General features: G+C 36.2%; 1 protein-coding gene across 1 annotated transcript in view; it reads left to right on the forward strand.

Moving 5' to 3' along the window:
- The window catches only part of LOC122172028 (cadherin-6-like), a 102215-nt gene that overhangs the window by 73847 nt on the left and 14463 nt on the right, over positions 1-13905 (forward strand). Inside the window, 4 exon segments of the mRNA XM_042840016.1 lie at positions 1309-1476; positions 3015-3202; positions 4642-4895; positions 11190-11326. Coding sequence (XP_042695950.1) covers positions 1309-1476; positions 3015-3202; positions 4642-4895; positions 11190-11326 — 747 coding nt within the window.

A 13905-nucleotide genomic window follows, 5' to 3' on the forward strand; every position in this document is an offset into this window, starting at 1 on the left:
TGTACTACTACACTATCCCACTACACAGATAATCTCAGGACTTATGTCAAACTTCTACAAGTAATAAAAGATTTCAAGAGACTCCTTAAATAGGAATATCCATTCTGATAGTTTGCTTGAAGCTAGAGATAATGGTTGTCCTCAACATCCTTACAGGAAAAGAATGGCATTCCAGACAATTAATCAGGTTTTAAAATTGTTTCTTATCTAAATCTTAGAGACTTGGGCAAGGTAAAGATGAGATGTCAGAGAAAAACGTGAGATGAAAAAAAATACATATGAAAAAAAGGGAAGCCAATATCAAAGGGAGCATGAGGTATTAGATAGTACAAGAAAGAGGATTTCTGCACTGATGCATGCATTCTCACTTGGAAAGTATAATATCTGTTCTTAGAGTTATAACATGGATAATGCACCCAGGAGTTTAGCAGTAATAACCTTTTAGCAAGAAGGTTGTATGAGGAATGGAAGGGAAGCAAGGTAAACCACAGACTTGGTCGTGCTCACATGGAAATCAATTGCAAAACTCCTAGAGTCAAATAAGTCATTCTTGAAGCTGTTATGAATTTTCCCATGGATTTCAGTGCTTGGATTTCATCCCTTTTGTCTACAAAGGAGTCAGTTCTTAGCCTTAAGATACCCAGCCAGAACACAAGCATTTTGCTTCGTGGTAAATCTAAATGACTGAATTTCAATAGAAGTTGGGCTTAAAAATGACTTTGCACCTTCGAAGAAGGAACAGACTGGCAAAATCATTTAAATTAATGTATAAATAGAAATATATATACTTGGGCTTACAGCCTTTTTAATTAACTTCTCCCATTTTAATGTTGTCGTATTGCCTCTTTAATGATGTATTGCTGAAGTTAGCTTTTTCCCTTATTTCCTTTCTTTCTTTCTTTCCTTTTTTTTTCTGTCAAAATGAAAATACTGACAGAACAGGAGAAAAAAGATGGAGTGCATTATAACAAACAATGAGCCTTCTTCCAGTTCAGTGAGAGACTTTAGCATGGAACTGAAAGGGTGTAGATGTTATGTAAAATAACACTGCTCACAGATAGGTAGAACATCTTTCTGAGAATGTCATTACTGTTGTGTCTGTCACATAGACAGCAGCATGAGAGGTGATATGAGAGGTCTGTAATTTAATGTGCCATCTCATAACAGTAAATATTTGTATTGGGCAAAGTTTACTCATTACAACAGAGATTGCTTTGTTCCTTAGGATGTGGGGTTTTTTTTAATAACAGGCTTCATCGATGTCAATACATTACTTGTGAAGTTTACTTTTTAATTTTCACATTTTAGGTATTATTAAAACTGCTTTGCTAAACATGGATCGTGAAAACAGGGAGCAATATCAAGTGGTCATCCAGGCTAAGGACATGGGAGGCCAGATGGGCGGATTATCAGGAACCACCACTGTGAACATCACGCTGACCGACGTAAATGACAATCCTCCTCGGTTCCCTCAGAGTATGGAATATTTATATTCTAAGTCTTTACAGTAAAATAAACAAGAATTTAGTTTTTTTTTTTTTTTTTTTTTTTTTTTTTTAAGTCAAGTTTCTGCTGTCATGAATTTAGAGAGTACGACTTCACTTGAGAAAGAAAAAGGGAGTACACAAGCAAGAAGTAGGATCTTGCTAAGGTTAATTACAATCATTAGGAAACTTACCTTTAATATTTTTACTACATCTGCAATAAATAGTCCGAGAAGTGAATTAACAAACAGAAACAACTTCTATTCTTTGCTACCTATAAACTTATCTATTAAACTATAAGCTTTGACTGATACAATCTATATTTTCTGATCAATATTGTTTTTATAAAAGACTCTGTGGTCAACTGCATTTTAAGGAGTCTGTTCTAGTCTAACATATTTAACTTTTGAAGTATTTAATTAAGAATGTAAAATGATCCCCGGAGTAACTCTATCAAAATGAGTGTTTTTACCTAGGAAACACTTGCATCAGTGGGTTCTCCTATATTCATTGCAAGCAGAAACAAAGGTACATATATAAATATACCAGATATTTCTGCCTATTGTCCTCCTCTTGCCTCAGATCATTTAGACAGCTGTGTAATATTTAAGGGAAACAGTTGAGTCAGATCTTTTAGAAAGCCATTTTTGTTAATGATTGTTCATTGCCATAAGTGATTCAATGTGATTCAGTGTTCATTCACTTTTCTTCCTCTCTCTTTTTCCTTCCTTCATCTTTGCTTCATCTTACACTGCTCTGTGTGTATATGTGTGTATCAGAGTGTCAGTGTGTGTCAAAGTCAAGAGCAGCTGTTCAAGAAAATAATTGCAGATACTATCAGACAAATCACCAAGCTTTGGCAGTTAAGTCACTGGGAATGTTATTGGAAGCAACTTGTCATTTAAGTTCAAAGTCTGTTCTTAGCTGTGGGCAAAATGTTTCCATTTAAATTTAAACAAGTTAAGAGGAAATATAGCACTCTGCCTCCAATGAGTTAATTATACATCTCTGGACATGAGTGTCTTCAGTATATAAGCCAAAGATATAGCCTCATAATGCCAACATTCCCCAAGCAGTTTTTTCTCAGGGGACAAATTCAGTGCAGCATATTAGTAATAGGCATTTGAGCCAGATTTGCTTTTAGTGGGCTTTTAGTGATACTAAACTGCATTGGCCTCTGGCAGGTCTTAATATTTTATTTGTCTTTTGACCTCAAAACATTTTTCATATAGTGTTTTGTTACTGTTCACACTGACTGATAGTATCTAGGAAAGGACATACGTTGCTGAAGTTGCATATACGTAGGAAAAAAAAATCCCTTCATACTAGAAAAAAAAAAGGTAGAAGAATAAGTTACTTTTATCCCTATGAAAGTTAGGCAGAGGCTGAATGCTTTTGCACCAGGAAAGTACAAAGACAAAGCCACTCAGCAACTCATCTGTTCATGCCCAACAGGACAGTGTGTTCAGAAATAGCGTCCAAAATACCATGAGTCTGACTGACAAAAGTTTCCTCCTCCATTTACTGTAGGCACCTACCAATTCAGAGCTCCTGAGTCTACGCCACCTGACTCACCAATTGGCAGGATTAAAGCTAACGATGCAGATGTGGATGAAAACGCAGAGATTGAATACAGCATCACTGAGGGTGATGGGTATGACATGTTTGGAATTACCACAGACAAGGACACACAGGAAGGAATTATAACTGTCAAAAAGGTACACATAGTAACACACTTCATACCAACCTCAAAAATACCATGAAAAAATGTATCTACCACATTTTCCATTGCTTTCCATTTTTAGTGCAACATGTAGCTTATTAAATTGCTATCTATCTCTGCAATATTACCTATATAAATTTTCTTTTATACAATTAGGATGCTTTCTCCTTTACAAAAATAACACACATAATTTGAGAGTACATAATCTATTAAGTGGGATAGAACTGAGAAAATTCTGTCTGAACGTGTCTACAGGACAACTCAAGGAGTCACCTAACTGTGACATTGTTTCTATCATGCATCCAGGATTTGTTCACTTCTTAGAAATGTGTTGTGTTAAAACCACAGTAATATTCAGTGTCACACAGCCTGCTTTGCACCATCAAAAGATATTGAATTGTATAGCTATAACATATCAAAGTACAAAAACAAATTTATTTGTCTCATGCTATAAAGATACAATTAATAAACCCATTAGCATGCTTTTCCTTCAGAAAAGAAAACAAACAAACAAAAAAAACAAAAAACAGTGCTGTGTTGGATCACAGTGGACACCATCTACTAGGCTGCATGTTGGCTGTCAGAAAACGTTTGAGAAATATTGTTTACAGTGGGCTATCAGGCAAGCTTGATAAGGTTACAGATATCATCCTCCATCAGTTCAAGTTCAGTCATTGCTAAATAGACATGGTGTAGATTTTCTAAACATAACTTGCATTTGATATCAGTACAACACCTGTCATTACTTGTTTTTTAAGAGATGCCTTTAAGGGGCTGATTATGATATCAGTCTAGCTCTGTTTGCATTTCTGTCTCCTGGTGACTGAAGCTGTGAATCTTCTACAGCCTAAAAGAAAAGTGTGATAACTAGTCTCTCCCCACATTACTCTAAGGAATGTAAGAAATAGTTCCTAAATTCTTCTTCATCATATTTTATCAGTGTGATACGGTCATAGCCTATCATAAAATTATGTGGGTGGCCCTGAATGTCTTCTGACACCAAATAACACAGTGATTCATTTCAGTGACGGAATGTCAACATGTTAGAAAGGAGCTCCTAGAGAATCCCCCTTTAGTGTATGGTGCTTAAGGTCAAGAGTCCAGAAAGCAACAAAATTTCAAAACCAACAGGATAAAAAGCGTGAAGAGTTGAGGCTATTTAAGAAGGTACAGTTAACATGAATTTGGAAGTTCTTGGCACAGAATTCCCTGCCAAAGTTTTTTTGGTTTTGTTTTGTTTTGTTTTTCTATAACTTACCATCAGCACAAAGAGCCCCAACTTTCTTCTCAATTCTGGCATGTTAATTCCAGTTCAGGCTCTTGTAAGCAAGCACAGGCTTCCATCACCCAGTTTATTTAGATACCCTTGTCTGCTCGGCACAGCTATCCCCACAGACTTCTCAAGTTTTTTTGTTTGTTTGTTTCTCTTCCCAGGCACTGGATTTTGAAAATAAAAACTTGTATATTCTGAAGGTGGAAGCCACCAATACTCACGTGGACCCTCGATTCCTCTACTTGGGGCCATTCAAGGATTCAGCCACAATCAGAATTCAAGTGGAAGATGTAGATGAACCCCCTGTGTTCAGCAGACCAGCATATATAATTGAAGTGAAAGAAGATGTTCCAATAAACAGTGTAATAGGAACAGTAACAGCACAGGATCCAGATGCTGCCAAGAACCCTGTCAAGTAAGCACAGCCTTTCAGCTCAGTCTGAAATTCTTTTACTGCTTTGATTTTGCTCTTTTTTTTTTCATGTGAGTACACACAGAGAAATCCGTTTTGAGAATGAAACTGTTCGGGTATGCTTATATATGGAGTAGCATAGCTGGCAAATGATCTCTCTTACTTGAGCATATCTGTGCATGTGTGATTGTGTTTGCATGGCACTTGCATCTCGAAATATATCCTAGCCTCTTCAGCAAATAATGTTTGTGGTTATTTTTACTATGGAAGAGTTTACTGGGAAGGAACACTATGATGATGCTAGTGTTCTCCTTTCACCTCCAACATTTTCCAGTGCACTGTGGAGCATCCTTTTGGCTATATGACAGGGAAGTGATTCAGCAGCTTCTCCCATCCATTCATGTCTGTTTATCAGAGGTCACATTTATCTTCTACACACCACTAACATAAATGCCTTAAAAGCACTTGTTTCACACACAGACTCTGTTCTCACTTGTATCAGCGTAAGGTTAGTAAGATACAAATCAGGCTCATGTACTTCATAAATTACAGTTGCTATGACTCAGCAAATTAGTCTTAGAGGAAATGGAGTAAATGCTAAGGTTGGTGTAGCAAAACCTAAGCCTTCATTTTTATTCTTATTTTTTGTAAATTAAAAGCTCTGAGTACATCTGAAAACTGGAGTAGTGAAGTACTTAAATTATATTAGATGGATATTTAGAAATTCTTTCATATTCTGTGTGTTTTAATTAGAGTTCATTGCTGCTGACAAGGCAGGAAGAGGAGGAAATGAAAAAATACAGCAATATTAAATCCAGGTCAATTTTTAGCATGTCTCTGGTTTAGGCATGTTAGGAAATGCAATAGTGTGTTTAGATCAAAGATAGAACAATACAGGTTTAATAAAAATCCAATCTGTCAATACTTTGTACATCTGCAAACAGCTATCTTTCATCAAGATGTCTTTCAGTGCTTATGAAGCATGTGTAAGTTTTAAGCTCTCAGCTCATCTTGTGAGATGGGTAAATACTGCTATCTTAATTTCCTAGAAGAAGAAACTATCTGGCAGAAACACTCTCTGTTTGAACGCCTTGCCCTGCACGTGAATTCTTGTTTAAGACTAAGCCTTTAAATTTTAATTAAGGTTTGCTTTCATTTATGTCGTTGGCATGCAACAATTGTAGGAAGTTCTGGATTAGAAGAGAGAGTATAGTGACTTGAAGGGCAACATAGGGTTTTGCTGACTGTGGTGAGTTTCAGGGAAAGAATAAATACCATCTATAGCGTGTCTTCATGGGTATGCTAGCATGATGATGAAAAATTGCTTGAGGTGAAACCCAGGCAGAACCCTTCCAGTCCTCATATAAACATACTTTTTCATATCTAATGGCACTAGAGAATGAGGGGAATGCTTCTCTGATTCCCTCTGCTCTCCTGTTGTGATAACTATAACCACTTGAATTTCACACCAGCACCACCTCTTAATTGTTAAGCATTTTACAGTGGATAGGGACTATACTGTACACTGAGTGTCACCTATTGGCTCTTTTCTATTAATTGAATGTGTGTGATAAAATTTATCTATCATTCAAAGGGCAGTTATTAAGCACTGTACAGGTACTCTACATATTAAAATATAATTACTGAACAAATTTGAGTTGAAATGTCAAAATTGATGCAGAACAGCAGAAAACCTGTCTTCTTTACACACTAGTAACATGAAACAATAAGAAAGAAAAGAGAAGAAAAATAAAAATGAGGAAGAAGTTAGAGTAACAGAAGCAAACATAGAAACAATAAATAGGAAAACCAGTAAGAGGGAAAGGAACTCAGCAGAGAGCAGCAGCCTGTGAGACAATAAATGCACGTAGGTTGTTCCAAAAGTAATGCTTCTTATTTATTTCCATGGAAACTAGAGCAGATATAAAGAGCATAATAATGCTATTTAATAGAGCACATTCTCAGCTACAAAACACTGTTTTTCAACACAGTCACCACTATCAGCTATGCATTTTCACCAGCAATGAACAAAAGCCTGCATTCTGTATTCATAAAAATCTGCACCAGTGAAGATGACTCATCGCTGTTGTTGTCTCCATTGCCAAAACACACCACCCACTGCCTCACTCTGCTTACTGTTCAGTCTCCATAAATATTTAGCAAGTATTGATGAATGTCAATGACTGCAATCTTTTCTTCATGGAGGAATTCAATAACACACCTTTGTTTCATATGCACTTCCATATCAGATAGCCCCTCTGCTGCCATCTGTCACATGGCAACAAAATGTAAAAGAATCTCGATGGGAAGGTTCAGCCTTTACTGCCATACCTCTGATACAGTGGGCCAACATAATAAAATAGGTGGCATTACTTTTGGAGCAGCCTTCATAATTTTATGGTGCTAATGCATTGGATATCTCCTAGAATTTAGGGTCAGAGGTTGAGTCTGCATTTTTTTGACAGGGTGATTTTTTTCCATCATGCAATGGAGGTGTTAAATCTGATTTTCACTCTGAGCTTCAGGGAAGATGCAATTAGACTGTATATATATGGCTTGTCACTTGCTTGTCAATTTTCCTTGACAGTTAAAAATAAAATCTTTAGATACTTGATATTACAATGAAAACCCTTCATTTTCTCCTCTACTTGAGTGAAGATTTCTCTTTTTAAACAAACCGAGTCCTAACTCTGTTAGATGAAAGCCCCTTTGATCTTCCATTAAAGGAAACCTTCACAATATCATTATGAAAATGCATTATGAAAAATTCACACGCATATCCCTTCCTGACCCACAAATCTTCCTGACTTGCGGTTGCATTAGACAGCAAGCTGCTGGGCGTCAGGAGACAATGAAGCAATAGACAAATATGAAGTGAATATCTGCCCTGGTTGAAGAGTGCATCGTTGTCTGTGACCTATGTATCAGTAGAACATCAGTCCAGCTCTTATAAATTAGCTTTTCTGCTATGTAACATTAAGGAATTATAAAAATACACCAATAAATGTTTGGCTATATGTTTAAATAACCATCCATGCATAGCAATGTTCATACACTCCTGATTAATATTCCACTGTCCAGCTGTGCTATGAAAAAAAGTTTTGCATTCTGCTTCTCCTTGATCTAAACAGAAATGATGTTATGAACCTCTGCATACTGAAGGAAAAAAAAAAAAAAGCTGCAATTGGCATTGCTGTATTGTACATCAGATCTCTGTAAATTGCTAGTTGAGGGGTTTTTTTGCTATAATACCTCCTTAGAGTCATTATGAAGTTCATCAGTCACTGGAGCTGTCTCCCTGCTGTGATTTGATTTACAAAAGTTTCTTAGATTAAAATGATCCGCAAACAAATGTAAGGCTTAATTTTGTTTGTGTATTTTAATGACAACATATTTGCATGTGTTAGATTCTCTCTTTCATTTGCCCCTTCTTCCTGTTATGTACCAGGAGAGAATGGAATATATATAGATACCTTTTAACTGTCTAGCTTGTCAATTCCTCGAGGTTTGAAAGTGATGAGGTCCTGAAATCTGACAAATACACACCAGTAATTTTATTAAATAAATGTAAAACTGAGTTGGATGTTGTCTGCTTAATTCTTACTGTATTATGATCCATAAGTCAGAATCACCACCAGTTCTGAATAATTAACAGTCCTTGACCAAAAGAGACTGAATTATACAAACTGAGAAACAGAAGTGACACTCTGGCTTATTAAAATCATCTTTCTAGTCTAGGGTTAATGATATAATTAGAATATGCTTTAACTGCATTGACCTTGTTTGTATTTTCCCTTGAATATGAAGAAATAAAATTAACATTTCATTAAGAAGCTGTTCTCTGGTTATTTTTTTTCTTTTTTCTCAGTTTAACTTTCCTCTGCACAAACAACTGAACATACATTTGGTTTTACTAGGATTTACATTTTTAAATTCTTAATGTTTTGAGAAGAAGTCTTCAATATATAAAGCTCCAGAACATTTTCTTTCATTTCACTCAGATACTGTATCACAGATGTGATTGAATCTGGGCAATCTTAGAAAGTAATGATAGTGATTACAATATGTCAAGGCATTAAAATATGCTAAGGCTGTAAGATATGTTAAGTCCATTCATAATATGAAGCACGTGTGAAGGCATAACTGAAGAAAAAAAGAACAACAGACAACTCATGCCTACTACTAGCCTACAGCTAGATGCTTTCTTAAATATCTTGCTGAATAAGAGACTGAAACATACTATTAGAGCTGGCCAGAATAGCTAATCTATGGAAAATCCTGGTATTTTCATTTCAAACAAGAATGAAAAATCTAGATGTACTGTGAAATGGAAATACTGAAGTATTTCAGCTGAAAGATATGGAAATGAGCTGCAGAATGTCTGAAAAATGACTGAATTCACAAAATACCAACATAATATCATATAAAAGCCTGAATGAATGAAAGTTAAAATGAAATGTTTACCATATCAAATACTTACTTTGTCAAAATATACGAGAGTCAGACTGCTTGGTATAAACTTGTTTCCATCAAACATTTCAGCTAAGTCAACAAATTCATGTGTAATATTTACATTTGGACAAAACTACACGGTTTGCTGAAGCTGTCCTGTCACTCAGTGCTGCCTGTTCCATACCTTCGTGCATACTTTGTTCAAGCTGTCAGTAATGCTATAATGATGCATTGAGGAACTAGGCTAGTGACACCAAAGTTGTCTTCACACAGATAAAATTTTTGTATTCTTAGTCAACTGACAGTGAAGAACAAGGACTAAATCAGATCTTGAAAAACTAGGAGGGTATGCCTATGCAAATACTACCAAATTAGCTTGCTCTTTGAGTATCTTTGAATGTAATTTGGTGTTTCCGTAGAAATTGAATGTGTAAAACGAAAAGTAATTATTCAAAATAATTAATGCATACTACAATTTTAGGAAGGTACTTTCCACTAAATTCTCATTTAAAATAAGACTAGTTTAACTTGCTGTGGATATCATATCCCATTTTTTTTCAGTTGAAAAGAGAAACCATGAAGTTACAAAATAATTAGTAGGTTAGTGTTTTCAACTTAAACCTTTCTTAAAATCATTTTTGAGCTAGGCTCTTCCATCTATTCCTATCTGTGTGCGAGATCATTCTCAGAAGTTAAGAAACTGCACAGGCCCTGGGAAATCTGTGCAGAATAGAGGACATCTCACAGAGATGTGCCTACAGCGGAGAAGAGAGTGAATTTTTTTCTTCATCCTCTGCATTGCCTTCAATTCTTGAAAATGAACTCAGCCAGTCATTCTCCTGGCCCAGTTTTCACCTGATTGCATGCTAGCTCAGCTGTATCTCAGTTTTATCTTTGCCTAGACATAGCAGTAGCTTCCTTGCCTCCACTGATACAGAGACCAAGAAAGGACACTGGGCTTCATAAGTTTCTGTTCTGGATTGTACCCCAGTACACACTCAACCTGCAACAAGAGCAGAATAATACAATTGCATTCTTGTTTTAGAAACATCAGAAACACATTTCTGTCAAAATCTTCATCATTCACAATTTTTTTTTTTCTTCATGAGAGATAAAACATTTGGATTAGGACAACTGAACACTGTCACTGGAGAGTTTTGCTTTTAAAGTTGGATTCAGATCAGCAGGAAAAGAAAGAGTAAGATCAGATTGAAAAATTGTTCTGGTATTTAGACTATGAGCTTGTTAGCATTTGTTTTCACATTTGGATACCAAGAAGTAGGGCTGTGCATGTTAGTTTTAATGAATTACAGGAAACCTTTATGGGATATACATTGTGGAACAATGAATCTCTGTCCCACACCAACCTGTTATTTTGGGGGCAATCTTTTTTAACCCTGGAAAGTGAAAGGCAGAAATGCCTCCTGGCCTTCAAATTTGCTACCAAAAATTATTTGGAACAGTTAGGATATAAAGCCATTAAAATAGGATTTGATAATGGGAAAGCCAACTCAGCCTCAAAAAAAATTTCATATCTTTCAGGACACAGACTTCACATTTCTCACTAAAAACAAAGCTTTGATGATTCTCAGAGGTATGTAAATTCCACAGTAATCCATTCATTCAATGACAATGCCCCACCTTCTAAATCAAACCTCCAGTGTGTCATTATCCAGAAGCTCAGAAAAAGCTCTTTGTGTGAATATATAAAGACACCGAAGCCTGCACTGAAAACAAAAGGCAACCCCATTTAATGGGTGTTTGATGTCTAGTCTTAGAAAATGGTTTAAGTACATAGAAAATAAATGGAAAACAATCTTCTAACTCCTCTCTCTGCATTTGCAGGTATTCTGTAGATCGACACACTGATATGGACAGAGTATTCAACATCAACTCAGGAAATGGTTCAATATTTACTTCAAAAACTCTTGACCGGGAAACATTGCTATGGCACAACATTACAGTAATAGCAGCAGAGATCAGTAAGTCAAACCTAAATACCACTGCTGTCCCTGATGTAATGAACTTAGCCTTCTAACTGAGAGTGTGGAAAGCATGGCTGGACAGATGTCAGGTTATATGGATAGGCCGCTCAATACTAATGAAGAAGTGGTAACTCTGAAAAAATGGTCTACGGTTTTATGTTTACTCAGGATGCAGTGCATGAAGAGGTAACAGCTGAGAAGGGAGGAAAGCAAGAATTCTATATTTTCTGATCAGTAATTGCCACAATGACTCTATGAGTTCCAAACAGTGGTATGCAGCAAATGAAATAGCTTATGGTTGAATGGCATTCCTTGAGTGACTTTGTTCTGATCCAGACTGAATGGCAGGATGTTTTCAGTTAAGGATGAGGTGGCTGGGCTGAGCTAGGTGCCCAAGTCTTAATCAGCTTTTTTATTTTTTCAATTTCTAACTTCTGTATTTATTTTCTTTAATTCAGAATACCTGGTTGCAAACTTGTCTGTTGCTTAGTTTAGGACTGGTCAGAAAAAGTAATCTTGTGGTTACAGTAGTCATGTTTATTTTATGAACTGATGTGCCAGGGATCTAGATAAAGCCATGTATGCTAAGCAGCCTTAATGAGCCTCTTTATTTTAATGTTCCACCTATAAACATATGGCATATTACAGAATACAATCCCATTCACCTTTGCAGACTCCCAGTGCCTATGACAATGAAGCATGACAGAATGGTAGATTGATCTGGTATTATCAGTTCTGGGACTGTCCCAGAGGTTAAATGGCATTTTTTCAAAAATATGATCTGAGAGAAATACAAGTTCTACTTTCTCATTTTGAGTGTATGTTTGTGTATGGCTCACTCAGCTGCTGAATGCTGAGAAGAATGTAACTAAGAGGTACTTGACTCCAGTTTTCTTTACTCTGCAGAGTTTTTTGTTTGTTTGTTTTGGTGGGTTTTGTATTTTTTTTTTAAGCTGAAAACTGTTGTGATACATGTGGTACTAGTGAGGCAAACAGATGGCCTTGTGCACAGAAGACCAGTGCACTAGGGCCTACAGGAATTACATTTTTTTAAAATAGTTTTTTCTCTCTCTTAAGCTTGCACCTTTTTATGCCAAGTATGTGGTTTCTGCATACCAAACACTGACATCTAGCTGTTAGCCAGATGTTTGTGTTTCTGTAAAGTCTTTAAAGGAGTGGTCTAGGGTCAAGAGTTGTACACTAGAGACAGTGCTCCTGGATAGGAGAGGAGGGAAAAAATAAACACCTAAAAAGGAAAGAATACCAAGAAGCACACTTACTTTGATCCCAGTGGAACTGAAATAACATGCACTGCAGCAAACTGTGTAGTATCTGAAAACCAAGTTAGCATCCATATGAAATACTCATTTCAGTCCTTACCTCCTTCCCTCAGGGCAGAGCTTCTACTGGGCCAAATGCTCTCAGCTAAACCTTCTGAGTCTGAAACAAGTTTCTTCCTTAATTACAATTCTTCTTTACTCTGAAACATTGCAAGCTGCAACTGTCTTCCCAGGCTGTGCATCTCTGAGCCTAGACCAAATTTGGCATAACTAGGGTATATGCCTTCCAAAGGCAATTTTCTTGGCTGAAAAGCAGCTACTACTGAAACAAGGCTTAGTCTGATCCAGGCTACCTCACTAATTTTAGTCTCAAGAGACTAAACTGGAAAACACCACTGCTTAATGCTCCTGGCTAAAACTTGACATTTCTAGCAAGGCTTACTGAATTCCATCCTACTAACATTAGTTGCTCTCAGTAACACAAGATCACTAATTTAGATTACTAAAGAAGTAAACCAAAGGAAGGATCCATGCCAGTTACAGGCAGGACACACACAAAGAGATGAATGCAAAAAAAAAAAAAAGTGGTAAAGTCGTAAAGAGAAACAACTTTCAGTGATGACTGTTTGACTGTTCACAGGTTTGTTTTATGGTATAAAACAAATGGAAATACAGAAGTTGTTTTGCCTTGAATTTTCTAAAATTATCAGTAAGTGTAGATAGCTGCATTTTCTAATGTTCTCCTGTTTGTATTTGTATAAGCTGCAGTTACTCAGCAGTCCTGAATGTTGCTCTGAATGTTGCAAACAATTACTTCATGAAACACAGGATCGCTACATCTGCCACAGTCAGAGGCAAACTGATAATGAAGCTCAGTACACAGTGCTCCTGACTCACACCTGCAGAATCACAGCTCACCAGAGACAGTTCTGAGGGTGTTTTAAAATAAATATCCTTTACTTAAATCTTAAAGGTAAATCAACATTGTCAGGACATTGGAGCAGCATTCAGAAAAAAAAAAATGTTTAGCAATTGATAGGTAAACATAAAACATACTACTACAGAGACGGATTTTAAGCAGATAGGTCTGTTTTATATGGTGGAACTTTTTCTTTAGAGGTGGAGCTCAGTAGTAATTAAAGGATAATACAAAAGAAACAAACAAACAAACAAACAAACAAAACCTATTCCAATTCATTTGCAAAAATAATTTGAAAGAAGACAAAAAGGTTTTTAGGATGTATAAACGTATTTCAACTCATATTTCCATAAAATCAGAAAAAAGGCCCCCATCCA

Source organism: Centrocercus urophasianus, unplaced genomic scaffold, assembly GCF_019232065.1.
Source record: "Centrocercus urophasianus isolate 14NV4802_14NV808 unplaced genomic scaffold, USGS_Curo_1.0 seq_11, whole genome shotgun sequence".
NCBI lineage: Eukaryota > Metazoa > Chordata > Aves > Galliformes > Phasianidae > Centrocercus > Centrocercus urophasianus.